The sequence below is a fragment of the Mobula birostris genome, chromosome 21 (genome assembly GCF_030028105.1).
Source record: "Mobula birostris isolate sMobBir1 chromosome 21, sMobBir1.hap1, whole genome shotgun sequence".
NCBI lineage: Eukaryota > Metazoa > Chordata > Chondrichthyes > Myliobatiformes > Myliobatidae > Mobula > Mobula birostris.
The window spans coordinates 26,944,357-26,962,608 of NC_092390.1; the positions used below are offsets into that span (position 1 = coordinate 26,944,357).

The 18,252-nt window shown below is 39.6% G+C and overlaps 1 protein-coding gene across 2 annotated transcripts in view; it reads left to right on the plus strand.

Moving 5' to 3' along the window:
* The first annotated feature begins 668 nt into the window (after positions 1–668).
* Positions 669–18,252, plus strand: part of ank3b (ankyrin 3b) — a 390,132-nt gene continuing 372,548 nt past the window's right edge. Inside the window, exon 1 of one of the 2 annotated variants that reach the window (XM_072239211.1) lies at positions 669–1,036. In XM_072239211.1, coding sequence (XP_072095312.1) covers positions 926–1,036 — 111 coding nt within the window. In that variant the 5' untranslated portion in view covers positions 669–925. The remainder of the gene's footprint in view (positions 1,037–18,252) is intronic. The other variant, XM_072239212.1, reaches the window with a different exon arrangement.

An 18,252-nucleotide genomic window follows, 5' to 3' on the forward strand; every position in this document is an offset into this window, starting at 1 on the left:
CACGGATGGAATGATTGTAGAGAAATAAGGATTTTTTTTTTTTGCTTTTGCCCTTCTTGGCAAAGAAAGTGAATTGAGGTTAGCCCTAGGGACGGCCCTTGCTACTGTAGTGATTGTACTGTGAGCTAGAGTGATTACATATTTAGTTCTGTCATGCAGTACACAGTAAAGACCAAACCTCAAGGGGAAACTCTGCCACAGCTAACAGGAGCAATGTTTTAAAATGCATTGGTGGAATCTTTTAGGGGACAATGTGGCTGTCCAGGGACTTGGCTCCTCCATTTCTTCACTATGAAATGTTTGGCCTATATGGACAAATGGAAATTCAATGTATTTTTTTCCCTGCCTCTGTCTGCACCAGCAGTATGGAAAGACCCGTTCCACTGTACTGCAGGTTTGATGTGTGTCCTCATGCCTGCTGGTTTGAACGGAAAATAATGCATCTGCGTGAGATGACAAGAACTATTAATTTCTGAAAAATTGACTGTTACGCTATAATAAGAGACATCCATTTATACAGCTCTTGGTATTTGACCATTACCTCTGCCAGGATTTCCCTTCCAGCCTCCACCCCCCCTATATTGAAATCATTTAGGCACTTCCAGTTGGTGGCAGGCGATATATCCATAATACTGCCTTCACTATCCCAGCTGGCTTCTTCACTATATTCATGCATCAGATGGGCTGCACCCTGTGAAGATTTTCTCCTTCTGGAGGTGCAGACATTGATAAGGGAAATGAGTGTACAATATCTCACGATCGACTGCCCTTTTCTAGTAATAATAACCTTCCACAACTTTAATTCTTCAGCAGTGATTTAAAACAGTGAGAGAAACAATTGCTCAGAACAGTGGTTGTATCAGTTTGCCAAGGATCATACCTTTCCTAAGCCGTCACATTTGGTCAGACATTATACACATTCAGGATGGCTCACGCTGCTTCCCATATCAAGAAAAACCGGGAAATGGAAGTTGTGACCGAGGATGAGAAAGTCGTCAAAAAGCACAGAAAACGTTCTCGGGATCGAAGGAAAAAGGTACCTTGGCAAATTTACCCATTGGCACGTTCCATTGTTCTAATTCCAATACATGGAGCACTGTAAATTAAAGATTAATTGCTAAGTCTGCATGATGGAGCCTTCTGTACTTCAAGACACTGCTTGGTACATTTTTGTTTGTAGATCACTTCCACTAGCTGGGGTTTCTAGTGTTTTGCTTACAGGGTATTTGCCTCTGTTAGATTCCTCATTGTGGACTGCAGTGTTAGTGTGGGATGTGCTTCAGAAGGAAGGGTGCCGACGTCAGGGTGGGTTTTAATTTCACTGAAAGGGGAGCCATTTGGCACTGCAAATATTACCATTTTTAAAAATCCATTCTGTATTTTTGAAACTAGTTTTAATTGATGCCCTGGGATTACCAGAAATTTCAAATGTCTTGGAGTAAAATAGATATGCCATTATCAATTAAATTATATCCGTCACACACAAGGAATAGAATTTCCTAAGCATGTGTAAATGAAAAACAAGAAGAACAATGAATACTGAGTTAGAGATGTAACCATTTAGTTTGCTGCCCTCATTTTGAACAGGGATTTTCTATTTTTAGGAGATAATTAGCAGTAGACACGTCGTGTTCTGTGTGACCTTAACCCCTCCACTCCCAGAATGATCATCTTGCTGTGGAGTGGATTTTTCAGTTTTGAGATTTGACATTTTTTTTAATTGTCAGAAGGATAGCATTGACATGGCTTTCTAGATCATAATTCTCAGCATCAGCAGATTTGTAGCATTGTTTAGCGTAAGGCTGATTTTAAAAGTAAATTCTAATTTGAATTTGAACGTTGGATATCCTTCACTAGATTGTATTGACTGACTTAGATGCATTTATTATGTCCAATATTTTATGTCCACTGTGTAGGAACTTAGGGTGTACCTCTCTCTCTGCATTGCTCTGTCATAACTTTTCCTGGGGACAGGTAGTTGGTGATTTCATCTTCACAGTGATGCTGCTAGTACTGAACAGCTTGCAGTTATCATAAATAATGCCAACAAAGTCTGTGGAACATACCTTTGCCTCATTTCACTCTTCTGCATAAATACTTGTCCTCTCAACTTATTGCTAAGTCACAGTGACCCAACCTGACAGCATGGGGGAGTAACACCTCATATTCCATCTGGGTATCCTCTAACTTGATGGCATGAGCATCGATTTCTCTAACTTCTGGCAATTTCTCTTCCCCTCCACCTTCTTCTCTCTTTTCCATTCCCCATTCTGGCTCCGCTTTTGCCTCTTCTCACCTGCCCCTCACCTCCAACTGGTTATCCTACACCTTCCCTTTCTCCCATGGTCCACTTTCCTATCAGGATCCTTCTTCTTCAGCCCTTTATCTATTCCACCTATCACCTCTCAGCTTCTCAATTCAGTCACCCTCCTCCCCCCTCCACCCACTTACATTCCCCCTTACCTGGCTTCACCTGTCACCTACCACTCCCTCCTCCCTCCATCTTCTTTCCCCTTCCTTTCCAGTCTCAGCCCAAAATATCAACTGCTTATTCCTCTCCATAGATGCTGCCTGAGCTGCTGAGTTCCTCTAGCATTTTGTCTGTGTTACATTAGATGTAACAGATGCTCTTTTTTGTGTTTGGAATCTATTAAGATGTAACCCCGGCACTAGTCATTTCGAATGTGTTCCTAAATGACTGAAGCATCTTAGATTTGAGAGTGTGTGCATGTTTTGTTTCTAAAATTAAATGCTGTATAACCATAGCTTGCAGATGGGCTGCAGGCCTCCGTTCTATTTAAATGCGAAAATGGTGAGCAGAGTAAAGGATTCTGTGTAGGTTCTTGGGTCCTGTTGTTAGAGGTCATGGCTGAATCCAAAACAATCCCCTGTGAACTTGTGTGTTTTGTAACGCTGTTGCTGTACATGGATGTGAGCTGATTCATGGGATTTGTCTCTTCTTTGTATTGTCATGTGTTTTTGGACTGCTAGAACAAATCCAGTCTTATTTTTAGCCTTAAGGGCGTGAGATGTGTGGACTTGGCTGCATATTGAGTTGAAAGCATTTTGGTATGTATTTTGCCTTTACTCATGACAGACTGCTGTGTGTTCTGTATGGGCCACAACACAATGGAGGAAGTTAGCTTAAATGAGAACAAACTGCCCTAAACAGTTATTAATGGGGCACTTATTTGAGGGGAACATGAGAATAAGAGTGTTACTTATTTTGTGTGATGAGATTTGTTTAGAGAACTTGTAACAGGAATTACAGGCTCTTAATTCAGAATCAGGTTCATTATCACTGACATGTGTTGCAAAATGTATTGTTTTACCGCAGCAGTACAATGCAATACATAAAATATACTGTAAATTACAATAATAATAGCTGAAGTTAAATAGTTTAAAAAGTATTAAAAATTTAAACTAGCTTTTAACTGAGTAACAAATCTGGTCACCGAATTATAGGAAAGATGTCAATAAAATTATTATCTGAATGGTGGCCGATTAGGAAAAGGGGAGGTGCAACATGACCTGGGTGTCACTATACACCAGTCATTGAAAGTGGGCATGCAGGTACAGCAGGCGGTGAAAAAGGCGAATGGTATGCTGGCATTCATAGCAAGAGGATTTGAGTACAGGAGCAGGGAGGTACTACTGCAGTTGTACAAGGCCTTGGTGAGATCACACCTGGAGTATTGTGTGCAGTTTTGGTCCCCTAATCTGAGGAAAGACATTCTTGCCATAGAGGGAGTACAAAGAAGGTTCACCAGATTGATTCCTGGGATGGCAGGACTTTCATATGATGAAAGATTGGATCGACTAGGCTTAAACTCGTTGGAATTTAGAAGATTGAGGGGGGATCTTACTGAAATGTATAAAATCCTAAAGGGATTGGACAGGCTAGATGCAGGAAGATTGTTCCCGATGTTGGGGAAGTCCAGAATGAAGGGTCACAGTTTGAGGATAAAGGGGAAGCCTTTTAGGACCGAGATTAGGAAGAATTTCTTCACACAGAGAGTGGTGAATCTGTGGAATTCTCTGCCACAGGAAACAGTTGAGGCCAGTTCATTGGCTATATTTAAGAAGGGAGTTAGATATGGCCCTTGTGGCTAAAGGGATCGGGGGTATGAAGAGAAGGCAGGTACAGGGTTCTGAGTTGGATGATCAGCCATGATCATACTGAGTGGTGGTGCAGGCTCGAAGGGCCGAATGGCCTACTCCTGCACCTATTTTCTATGTTTCTATAATTGAGAGAGTACAGAGGAGATTTACTAAAATGTTGCCTGGGTTTCATCTCGTAAGTTACAGAGAAAGGTTGAACAAGTTAGGTCTTTATTCTTTGGAGCGTAGAAGGTTGGGGGGGGGGACTTGATAGAGGTGTTTAAAATTATGAGGGGGATTGATAGAGTTGACGTGTATAGGCTTTTTCCTTTGAGAATGGGGGAGATTGAAACAAGAGGACATGAGTTGAGAGTTAAAAGGCAAAAGTTTAGGGGTAACGTGAGGGGGAACTTCTTGCCATAGAGGGAGTACAAAGAAGTGGTTGAGGCAGGTTCGATGTTGTTGTTTAAAGTTAAATTGGATAGATATTTGGACAGGAAAGGAATGGAGGGTTATGGGCTGAGTGCAGGTCGGTGGGACTAGGTGAGAGTAAGGGTTCGGCATGGACTAGAAGGGCCGAGATGGCCTGTTTCCGTGCTGTAATTGTTATATGGTTATGTATTTAAATACAATCCAGAACAAATTAGAACCCTACCAATGCTACTACAGTGCTGTAAAACTGTGTATTAGATCCTAATGATTATCGGGAAAGGAATTCAGGTGTATGCTGCTGTGTATAGAGTGTCCAGGAGGGGCAGCACCTTTGGTGAAGGGGCTTGTTGTGTCCATTCTGGGGCAGCTCACTCACCTTTGGCCCCCACTGGACACTCAGCTCTCACCTGTGGGTCCAGGTAGCTATTTGCATTCAACTGTGGCCACACGTCTTTGACTGGCAGACTAAACTCGGTGGGGGTAGCCAGCAGGCCTCACACCCCAGTGAACTATGGGAAGTCAGCTCCAGCAGACTGTACGGATGAGATCAACAGTATGATCCAACGGCCAGGAAGGCAGTTCTGCAGTGCTTTATGAAGATTGAAATGCATGATAAGACACAGAAGTCATGATTATCTACTGTAACCAAAGAAGACCCCAGTTTGTTACGGTACTTGTACCACTAGACCCAGACTTCCGAGGGCCAGAGAGTGGAACTGTCTCAGTGCAATGGCTTTTCCACTTTAAAAACTCTCCTGCACAAGTTTCACTGTCATCGTCGGATACAATAGACAACCAAAATGCTTCTGTGTTCTTTTGATTGCCTGTAAATGAACAAAATTAGCACAGACACCTAGTGCAGAAAATGGATTATTTTCATACAATGCCTTTGATAATTGTGCCCATCAAATCTTCATTTTCATTGTAACATTCAAGATGACTGTCAATACCTTCAAATTCTTCGTAGTTTCTAACTTGGTGAAGTAGTAAAATAGTTTCATTTGAACTCCCAGCAATTTCTGGCATCTCCAAGCATGAATGCTTAAAACTGTAGTGAGGAAAACAATTCTAAATTGTCTTACTGCTTATTTCTCGCCAACTATCAGTGACAAAAATCACTGCTTTTTTGAACATAAATACGTGTATATGACACTGTTTAACTTGCCTGAAGCACGGGTGGTTTCTACCTGCCACACAAGTTCATGTGACTGATGCTTGTTAGAAACTGTTTGGCAACCGTCCACTGTCTCAGTTAAGTGGCATAGTGTCCCAAATAAACAAAGGGAATCTTTGTTTATTTTCTCAATTAATTTTTGTTCTTCAAGGGTTGTCACAAATAAGTGGCGGCCCCGATTAACCAATGAATCAATTAACCAGAATCCATTGTATATATAAAAAAAATTAAATGGGGTAAAATGACAGCAAAATTAGAGAGGTGGTGTTCATATGTTCATTGTCTGTACAGAAACCTGATAGCAGAGGGGACGGAGCGGTTTCTAAAGCATTGAGTGTGTGCCTCAGGCTCCTGTACCTCCTCTCTGATGGTAGTAATGAGAAGAGGGCATGTTCTTGGTGTTGGGGGTCCTTAATGATTCATGCTGCCCTTTTTTTGCCATCGATCTTTGAAGATGTCTTCGATGATGGGGAGTTGCAGCTTTTTCCAATCACGTGCAGTGAACCCTCCATGCTGTGCAGTGATGCAACCAGTTAGAATGCTCTCCACGTTACATCTGTAGAAATTTGCTAGTCTTTGGTGACATACCAAGTCTTCTCAAATCTTCGTTGTTGCATTTTCATTATTTGTGCAGTGAAAATCACCCTATTCTTGTGTGGGTGTTTCTCTCGAAGGGCTTCTACACTGTTTCCTTAACAAGAGAAAGGTATAGTCTCTGAGTCTGACACAGTGCATTTTGTTGCCATTGTACAGACAGGTATTTGCTTATCTGCCACATAGACTCATCTGTACCACTTTATTTTTGTACCTCCCATACAATGCCATCTATTCTTTGTGCACAAGTAGAGTATTGGTGAGGGTTTTTCCCTGCTCGAGAGCTGATTTGAAAGTTGTGATACAATAAAGTTTTCACTCTGCTTGAGAACTCCCATTGTTATATATTGGGATTTCTGTAAAGCAATCAAATTTGCAGACAAAAATGAGAGGTAGTGTTTATTAGGCTGTGATGAGAACTTGGTCACCAAAGCCAGAACCTAATGGGTAAAGCCCAGCCTGATGCAGATTGTCCTGTTGAGAATGCAGTGTGACAGTGGAGCCAAGCTTATGGGTTTTTTTTGAAATAGCTTTAAGTATTTCCTTTGTTTTTAAGCAATTTAATTGTTTTGACTGATTTTAAATTTTCAAATATTTACTTTTAATTTTAATAATTATTGCATGTATGATTAGCAATTGTTAAAATGGTTAGTATTGATAAATCTGAGCTATCATCAGGTTAAAGTATTTCCAGCATTTCTGATAAAGTGTTTTGATCTGAAGCATGAACTTTTTCTTTCATTCCAGGTGACTATTTCCAGCATTTTATTTTTTGTTTATTTGAGTTTTCTCAGTTCTTAACATGCTAATAGGAACAGATTATTAACTTATAATTTTGCAAATTCTGTCAATCTCTCTATGCCTTTCTCTTCTCTGAAGATAAGGCATAAGATGATGAGAGGCATTGATCGTGTGGATAGCCAGAGGCTTTTTCCCCAAGGCTGAAATGCATAACATGAGGGGGCATAGTTTTAAGGTGCTTGGAGGGGCAGATACAAGAGGGATGTCAGGGGTAAATTTTTGCACACAGAGAGTGATGGGTGCGTGGAATGCACTGCCAGCGATGGTGGTAGAGGCGGATACAATAGGGTCTTTTAAGAGACTCTTTAAAAAGCTTAAAAAAAAAGAGGGCTATGCAGTAGGGAAATCCTGGGCAGTTTCTAGAGTAGGTTACATGATCAGTACAACATTGTGGACCTTAGGGCCTGTAATGTGCTGTAGATTTCTATGTTTCTATAAGTTTAATTTCCTCTATTGCCCCATGAAACTGAAGCTTCTCATCCAGGGCCAATTTGAGTCTCTTTTTACAGCATGTCCTCCAAGACTTTCAAATGATTTCTGAAAGACATTACTTCAGTAAAGCTGAACCATGGTTTTGCGAGCGTTCCACAAAGCTTCCTTGTTTTTGTACACTATATCTCTATTTATAAAGCTCAAGGTCCTAAATGCATCTTTTAATCCACCTTACTTTCCTGTCACCATCGAAGATTTGTAGCAAGGATTCTGAATTCATTAGGTTTCTGAACCTGCTTTAGATTACATTCAGGTGCTGCTGGTCTGGAAATGTTGACTTCTCAGGGGATTGTCAACATTCCTCTGTTTAAGTGCTGTGATATTTGGATGTCCACACATTTGTGACTTTGTGGCCAGGGATCATGGTCAATTTCTTGACTCTGATCATGGTTGGACTTGTGGTTCCCAGCCGAACAGTAAAATAACATCGATGTTCTCCAGCACTGGCCCAGGTCAGACCTGGACTAGGAACAAGAAATCCATGATTTTTTAATGGAGAGGAATGGCTACAAAGCACTTGTAGTTTTTGAAATAATTATTCAGTTTACTAAAATATTTTCATTGTATTTGTGCTTTACAAGGTATTTAATTTTTATTTTGAATCATTTTTTTCCAGTTAGTTGTTTCATCACTTTTTCATCACTTCTGAATATAATCCTTGCATGTTAGGGCCTCCCACATGAAGGCAAACATTTTGCAATACTCATGCAGAATTTCAATTTCCAGAATTAGGCTACTACCTAGCAATAAACTAACAAATATAGATTCACAGGTAATAGATAAGTAGTATATCACCATGGTGAGTATTGGGCACTCAGTGCCAGGCGTTAGTTCTGACACCAGTGCCCATCCTTGCCACTCCTACTCCTATCAAATGTATTAATTTGCACATCTGTGTTACATTTCATCTGCTGCACGCCGACCCAATTCAAAGTTCAAGAAGTTCAAAGTAAATTTATGATCAGTGTAGTATATGTCAACATTGAGATCCATTTTCTTTTAGACATTTACAGAAAAATAAAGAAATACAATGGAATTTATGAAAAACTATACATAAACAAAGACTGACAAATAACTAATATTCAAAAGAAGACCAATCATGCAAATAAAAAGAAAAAAGTAAATTTAAAAAAGTAATTTCATTGGTTTGTCTATGTTCACTTGAAGTCTATCACCTTCCTTTTAGTAGTTTGTGGTCCCAAATTGAGTATCATTAGCAGATTTTTGAATGGTGCCTTTACACCCAAGTGGAACAATATTCTCAGTTCTGACGCTTTAGAACACTGACTCCTCAAGTCTAAAACAACCGTTCGCACCTTTTCCTGTTCTAAGGCGCTTCTCTCTGTGATGACCCTCTTTCATTACTGGCTTCAGCTTTCTACATGGGCTCATTCTGTGACGATTGCTCAAATGCCTTTCCAAACTCCCAAGTAAATTACGCCAATTTCCTTGCACAAATCAAAAACTGCAGATGTTGAAAATCTGAATGACACAGAAAATGCTGATAATTGGAATTGGATTTATTATCACTGACATAGTCGTGAAATTTGTTTTGTGGCAGCAGTGCAGTGCAATACATGTAGTATACTATAAATTATAATAAGAAATAATGTACCTGTATGTGTATGTATATATATGTGTGTGTGTGTGTGTGTGTGTGTGTGTGTGTGGAAAAGGAGCAAAAATAGTGAGATGGTGCCATGGGTTTACTGTTCAGGAACTTGATGTAATGCAGAGGGGAAGTAGCCGTTACTAAAACACTGGAAGTACTCAGCAAGCTGAAAGTATCTATGGCCAGAGAGAAGGAGTTATCATTTCAAGATGAAATTTAACACAAAGACAGAAAAATTCAGTATATTTTGATAGAAATGCTGAGGACAAACATTGGGTCAGAACACACATCTTGCAATGAGCTGTTGAAGTTCACCATCGATAAATATTTGTAATTTTTGTATTCACTGTTGTTGCCTTTCATCAGATGGAACTATTTTCAGGATTTTCTATTATTATTTTAGATTATAGCCTCACTCAGGAATGTAATATTTTCTTTTCTCCAATCTGTTATATCTTATTCTATCTCTCCTTGTCTTTGCCGGAAAGTTAATGCTAAGGAATATGTATTCCTGGAACAGCAATATCTACACCATCACCCGTTTTGAGCCTATTTGCCATGGTCTGAGAGACTTGGATTTATTTATCACATGTATATGGAAACATATAGTGAAATGTGTTGTTTGCATCAACAACCAACACCAACCTAGGGATGTGCTGGGGGGCAGCCCGCAGGTATCGCCACATATTTGAGTGCCAACATAGCATGGCCACCGTGCTCAGCAGAGCAACACAGACACAGCAGTACAGAACACAATGAGCGACAGAACAACAGCAACAACAAAACAAGCCCCTTTATCCTTCCCACCCTCCTACGCACACGGACAGTCCTCCAACTCCAAGCCTACAGCCTCCAGTCCTAACTCCCCTCTCTGTTGCCAAAACCATCCCTGTATATGGGGAAAAAAAAACAATTAAGACTGAGGTATGATCTCAATGAAGACTACAGCTTGGTACCATCTTCAGGATTTGAGATTGTTTAATGTAATTTCCTGTACACAACCGTAAGGAGAATGAAATAACTGTCCTCCAGGTCGTTGCAGCGCAAAAAAAAACACTGAAGATAAAAAACACAAGAATAATAATAAGACACACAATAAATATAAATACACAAGATAGCTTATATATATATATATATAGATATATATAGATTGTTTGTATGTACATAAAGTGATGCTAAGCTGTATTTAAGGTGACTGATATTAAAGTGGTGGTAGAGTTAGCGGGTGGAGGTGTTGATCAATCTTACTGCTTGCAGAAAGTGACTGTTTTGAGTCTGCAAGTCCTGGCTATGTAACCTCCTCCCTAATGGGAGTGGGACAAACAGTCCATGAGCAGGGTTTGTGGGATCCATCATGATGTAACTGGCCCTTTTCCGGCACCTTTCTGTATACATGTCCTTGATGGCAGGTCAGCTGATGCCAGTGGTACGTTGGGCAGTTTTGACTACCCGTTGTAGAGCCTTCCTGTCAGCCACAGTGGGCTTTACATACCACGCAGTGATGCAGCTTGTTATGATGCTTTCTACTGTACATCTGTAGAATGATGTGAGTATGGATGTGCAAAGCTTGACCTGAAGAATACCTAATTAATCCTCATGTGGCTATTTGTACTTGGAAAATACTTGCATTAATTATTACACTGTGAGCTTACACAAATGCACAGCAAAGCTATGCCCTCTGATCTTGTATAATACTGTCCGTCTGCGTGAGATGATGGGACTTTCGAGAAACTTTGAGACTTTTCTTTACCGTGCCCATGGTCTGTTCTTTATCAAATTACGGTACTGCTTTGCACTGTTGTAACTATATGTTATAATTATGTAGTTTTTGTCAGTTTTTTTGGTCTTGGTTTGTCTTGTGTTTCTGTGATATCATTCTGGAGGAACATTGTATCATTTCTTAATGCATGCATTACTAAATGACAATAAAAGAGGACTGTGTGTCCTCATAATCTAATCTAATACTGTACAATTTCTCACTCTACTGTTATCTTTCGGTTCCCACCCTCCCATTCTATTAGAACTTATGGAGAAAGATGAACAAAGGCAGTAGCATGATTGATTTTAAAGCACTGCAAAAGGTGACCAAAAATGTATTGTGACTAAAATGGGAAAGAGATGCAGCCTCTTTCTCCCTCACCTGGCTTCACCTGTCACCTGCCAGCTTGCACTCCTCCCCACCCCCCCACCTTGTTCTGGCTTCTTCCCCTTTCCTTTCTAGTCCTGATGAAGGGTCTGGGCCCGAAACATCATCAGTTCATTCCCCTCCATAGATGCTGTCAAACCTGCTGAGTTCCTCCAGCATTTTGTGTGTGTCGCTCTGTATTTCCAGCATCTGCAGAATCTCTCGTGTTTATGTAGAAAGATGAGCTCTATAGGCTCTGAAAATCAGAGTACATCATTTTAATTGTATATTTTTTTCTCTATCAGGAGAGACTGAGGTCAGATATGTGGGTTTGTTACTTGAAACAGATCAGTTGCTAAGACTGTAAGGCTTTTAACAATTTGTAAATTTCAGTCCCTAATCTTAGAAATGTCTTGTTTAACACTGATGGCCAATAGTGTATTGTGTTAGATTGGTGAACAAATGCAGTTCCCAGATCAATCGTTTTAAAATGGAGCAATTTTACACTGGTGTGTTAAGCATTCATCACAGTTGTGTTATTTCTAGGTGCTGAGGTGTTAAATCCCACACTAAGCATTTACTACTAAACAATTATTAAAATAATCTCTTCAGGCTCCTCGATTTCTTTTTCCAATCTGATCCTCTCACTTTGCAATGGCAACAATGAGGTACGACAGAAACAATAAAAATATCGTTCAGTTGTAAACGTGCCAGCCCAAGTAGTTCATCAATTCTAAGGGGAGCCAAACATCATTTATGTTTAGGAAAACTGTGTTTTATTAAACTCTACCTATAACTTAAAAATTTTCTGCTAACATTCAGTGAGACCAGAATTAAGGTCATAGGTTAAGGGTGAAAGGCGAAATACTTAAGGAGAACCTAGTGGGAGCTTCTTCACTCAGAGTGTGGAATGAGCAACCCACTGAAGTGATGGATGCAAATTTTATTTCAACATTTAAGAGAGATTTGAATAAATGCATGAATGGGAAGGGTATAGAGGACTATGGTCCAGGTGAAGGTTGATGGGACTAGGCAGAACAATAATTTGGCACAGACTAGATGGGCTGAAGGGTCTATTTGTGTGCTGTAGTGATCTATGACTCTATGACTTCCTGCTCATATTGATGTAATGTACCACAACTCAAATATTGATTCTTCAGATGCCGTGAACATTACTACTTATCCATAAGGATAAAGAAAATCATGACTCTTTCAAATAACTTGTTTATGAAGAACACAATAGTTAGTGAAACACTGTAGCCAATTAAAGATATTTCTCGTCACTAACCAGGTGGGAAATTATCCAATTATCAGCAAATATGGAAGGAAAATGCAAAATACTCAGATTTTCTTCAAATTAAGGATTCTGCAACTGTGAGCTAATATAAGGTTAACTGTGAGCTAATATAAGGTTAACTAATGCCCAATGCCCTTTGGGATGTTTTACTGTAAAGGTTGAAGCTAAATAATGTAATCTAACTTAAAGGCAGTGATTAGAAATATTTTAGTTTTACTCAGTTATTGGGACATTAATGGAAAAGTTGAAAGCACTGATGCTTTCTTGGGAGAATTTGTAATCTATTTAAAATATGAGTGCATTTGTAATAGATGGATAATTACAGAGCACTAATGTGTGTATCCTACATTGGGAGAAAAGAGCATTTCCATGCAATGGGATATATCTTTGTAAAAACCAATAAACAGTTACATAAATAAAATAAGACACAGAAAGTATCCTGGTATCCAGAATATCTTAACTTGTCATCCAGGCCTAATTTTATCTCCCAAATATTAAAGTCCAAATACTTGGTCATTGTCATATTAGCTATTAGCACCTTATTGTTTATAAGATTTGGTGTCATGTTTCCTCATTACAACTGTGACAGCACTTCATAAATTCTTACCTTCTGTAATGCAGTTTGGGACACTCTGAAGTTATGAAAAGTATTAAATGCATTCAAGTTCTTTTCAATGTTCCCTTCTCTTTTCTGCTATGAGAAAAGTAATCTATTTTTCTGGCCCTCTGAAACTATTACATGCATCAAAGCAAGGTCATCAAAAAGTTAACTTCAAATTAATTTGTTTTTTTAAAAAAAAACTTTACATCTATATCCCATTCAGATATTTTGTTGAGTGTAGATAGAGACATAAGGCTGATCTGAGACAATGAGGTCCAGGGAAGGAAGCAGGAATGGAAAAAAGGTCCTAGTGAGATCTGCCCTGTTTGGGCTGTTAGAACATAGGATAGCATAGTACAGATTCTTTGGCCCACAATGTTGTGCCAAACTTGTAATATACTTCAAGATCAACCTAACCTTCCTCTCCCACATGGTTCTCCATCTTTCTATCATCTATATGCCTATCTACACTGTTGGGATAGAGATTAGCCAATTACTCAATCTGCGCCCCCCCCCCCCCCTTTACCCTGTCAAATAAAAAGCATCTTAAACCCTTTTATATTTTATTTTCAAAGGGATGGCAACCAGTGTACAGGATGTTTGTAAAAAGTCAAATGGAAATAACATTTTTAAATAAGAGCATGACAAGTTAACATCTGTCATATTTTCTCAGTCCTCTTTCCCTCTTGGTCTTACTTCTTAAACCTCCAGCTTAATATGAAGTGATGCAGATAAAAAGTTTGGGTCAGGCATATGGCCTCAGCTAACATTTGGTTCAAAGGAGCAAAGATGAATGTGAAGAATTTGTTTGTAGTTATCCTTAGTTATCATGCATTGTGAAATGGATGCACTGTAATTGGTGCACTGTAATTGGACTGAGTGTTCTGTTGTGGGCAGTAGATTGGAGGGATCCACGATCTTGGCACATGTTTAAGACTGGGACCACACTAATTTTAGTCTTGAACTGAGGCCTTCAAAAGAGAAAATTGGTAGTAAAACCCCCCCATCTCAACTGAGGAAGATTATAAACTATCCAAAATATTTGCAATCATTGCATTAGCAATCATTGTTTTTCATTATGCAAGTCGTATTATTTGGAACAGCCAAAGATTTCGGTCTCTGAGGCTGATGTGAGAGCATCCTTCAGGAGGGTGAACTCACGGACAGCATCCAGCCCAGATAAGGTGCCTGACTGAGTACTAAAGACCTGTGCTGGTCAACTAGCTGGAGGGTTCACCGGTATCTTTAACTGTTCACTTTGGCATTGTGAGGTACCCACCTGCTTCAAGCAGGTTTCAATTAATCCGGACATGATAACCTGCCTCAATGACTGTCGTCCAGTAATGCTTACATCCACTGTGATGAAGTGCTTTGGAAGTTTGGTGATAAAACATATCAACTCCTGTCTCAGAAACAACTTGGATCCACTCCAGTTTGTGTACCGGCACAGTGGGTCCTCAACAGAAGCTACTTGATTGGTTCTTCACTCAACCCTGGAACATCTGGACAGCAAAAATCATACATTAGTATGCTCTTTATCAACTACAGCTCAGCATTTCAATAGTATCATCCCCTCAAATCTAATCAATAAGCTTTAAGATCTTGACCTCAATACCTCCTTGTGCAACTGGATCCGGGATTTCCTCATTTGCAGACCCTCCAGAATCACCAGCAACACAGGTGCACCACAAGTCTGTGTGCTTAGTCCCCTGCTCTACTCGCTTTACACAAATGACTCCAATGACATATTTAAGTTTGCTGAGGGCACCACTGTTGTTGGCCAAATCAAAGGTGATGACAGATCGGCACATAAGAGGGAGAAAATCCAGCTGAGTGGTGCCACAACAACAACTTCTCACTCAATGTCAGCAAGACCAGTGAGTTGATTATTGACTTCAGGAGGAGGATTCAGAGGTCCATGAGGCAGTCCACATTGGGAGATCAGAGATGGAGAGGGTCAGCAACTTCAAATTTCTCAGTGTATATGTGTGTGTGTGTGTGTGTGCGTGTGTGTGTGTGTGTGGGCAAGGAAGTGAGGGCAATTGATGCTATGATCAGGTGCCAGTGAGGAGGAACAGCTGAAGAACTGACAGTGTGAAATAAAAATAGAAAATGCAAGAAGAACTCAATGACTGAAGCAGCATCTCTAGAAAGAGCAACAGTTCTGATGAGGAGTTACTGACCAGAAAAGGTGACTGACTTCTCTGTCCATGGATGTTGGTTGATTGGCTGAGTTCTTCCAGAATTTGCTGTTTTTGTTTCAGGTTCCAGCATCTACATTATTAGTTGTTTTTCATGTGGTCGTGAAGTATATAGGCATATGAACGCCTGAGATTGGTGAGGTCAGAATATTGACTATCACTGGAGCAGCACACGCAAAATGCTGGATAAACTCAGCACGTCTGGCAACATCTGTGGAGAGGAGTAAGCAGTCAACTTTTTGGGCTGAGACCCCCTCATCAGCTATCTGACCTGCTGAGTTCCTTCAGCATTTTGAGTGTGTTGCTCTGGATTTCCAGCATCTAGAGAGTCTCTTGTGTTTATGACTATTACTGAATGTTTCCTTGGTGTTTTCTTCTTTTTTGTTTTGTGTATGTTTTACTCTTGATTTGATGTGGTACTTCCTGATTTCCTTAAAAGTCAATCAACAAAATGTAGCGGGGAGAAATTTAATTGGCAGAAAAATTATAATGGGAATTTAATTTATGTTGTAGGTTTTAAAGTTAAATTGCACACAGATGAATAATGCATTCATTATGAATCAACTTGAATACTGCATTATCTGTTTTTATAGAGGGTAAAGTTCAATGTTGAAAATTGAATCATCAAATATAATATCATTTTATCAAGTTAAAAAATATTGATAACAATAAAATCTTGTTTGGAGCAAATAAGCTTTATTAACTTAAGAGTTTATAAAGCTTATTAAATCATTAATAAGTTAATTTGCTCCTTTTCTGTTGGCGATTCATATTTCAGAGAGCAAATTGGTTCATTTTGTACAGGTCAGTGAAGTCCATCTGTAATCTTAATTTTATTCAATGAAGTACAAAGAAGACGATATTAGGTCTTCGCTATGGCCGAAGACCTATAGAATACTTTGTTTTGCTGTGTTGTTTATGTAAGATGGAATGTGTGAGAGAAATTCTCCTTTATTACTACGTGTAAAATGTTCCTGGAGCAGAATTCTACTGAGCCAGCTTGAGGAAGCAAGTATTTCTCTGCCAGGCCAAATTTTGGCTCCGATTGGAAAGAGTTCTGCTGATTCATTTTGAAGCATTACATTATGCTGAGCCTGCTGCACAGGGCCACCAATGCAAAAGGGGGATTTTCTGGGTACATCAAGTAATGAGGAGGGCATTCAAATTTTTTTATTTCATTTTCAGAACCAGGTTGATTATCATTGATATACGTTGTGAAATTTGTTGTTACGGCAGTAGTATAGTGCAAGACATAAAAATTGATATAAGATACAATAAGTTCAGAAATCTGAAAGCAGAGGGGGAAGGATCTGTTTCTAAAATAGTAAGTGAGTGTCTTCTGTACCTCCTCCCTGACCACAGTAATAAGAAGAGGGCATGTCCTGGATGGTGAGGGTCCTTACTGATAGATACTACCTTCTTGAGACCCACCTTTTGAAGATGTCATTGATGGTGGAGAGGGTAGTGCCCATGATGGACTCCCTGCAGTTTCTTTTCCTGACCCTTTGCGGCTGCAGCTCCGTACCAGATGGTGATACAACCAGTCAGAATGCTCTACATGGTACATCCATGGAAATTTGCTACAGTCTTTGGTAAATGACAAACTTGAGAAAATCTGCAGATGCTGGAAATCCAAAGCGTGCACACAAAATGCTGGTGGAACTCAGCAGGTCAGGCAACATTTATGGAAAAGAGTAAAGAGCCGGTGGTTCAGGCTGAGACCCTTCATCAGGACTGGTCTCAGCCTGAAATGTTGACTGTTTACTCTCTTCCATAAATGCTGCATGACCTGCTGAGTTACTTCATCTTTTTGTCTTTGGTGCTATACTGAATCTCCTCATACTCCTAATTAGATACTGTATAGCCACTAGTGTGCCTCCTGTTTAATGCATCGATATGTTGGACATATTTTATTCATTGAAATTTTTCTTCATTTAATGGGAAATGGGTGTAACAACTAAAAAGCAAGTAATTCAGAGTGTTTCTTTTTTGATTGGAATGGACAAATCCAGTACCACTGGGAGTCTCAGGTAACAAGGAACTTTGGAATTGGAAGATTGGAGGTAGAAGGATTATATGTCCATACCTCTAGAAATATGTTGAACCACCACTGGTAACCCTAATGCCATGCATAATGCCTGTATAAATGACAGGGTTCAAGGAAACAAGGACAGCTGTCCCTGCTTCTTTGAACCCTGTCACTTATACAGCCTTCAAAGTTCAAAAAGCTCAAAGTTCAATGTAATTTTAATATCAAAGTACAAACAGGTCACCATATACTACCCTGAGATTAATTTCCTTGTGGGCATTCACAGAAGAAAAGTCATAAACCACCAGGATCAGGAACAGTTATTACCCCTCAGCTATTAGTCTCCTGAACCAGAGGGGCAGCTTCACTCAGCCCAACACGGAACTGATTCCACAGTCTATGGACTCTCTCTTAAGGACTCTGCAACTTGTGTTCTCAGTATTTATTGCTTTTTTTTCCGTATTTACACAGTTTCTTATCTTTTGCATATTGGTTGTTTGGCCATCTTTGTATATCTATCGAAGGTTGTCAAAAGTTTTAGATGACATGCTGAATATGCACAAACATCTAAGAGGCATTGCCATGTATTCATTGTAATGGCAGTTACATTTCGAAATTGATACCTTGGTGAAACACATTTGCACTAAAAGTCACCTCAGTTGCTCACGATTTTGTGAAGCATCAGATCAGCACTACTTGTTTCCACCTGGAGTAGGATGTGTTTCTAATTGAACGGTCAAACTATCGTAAGTCTACACTTCCTCATTGCATCCTTTAAATACTCCGTGATACA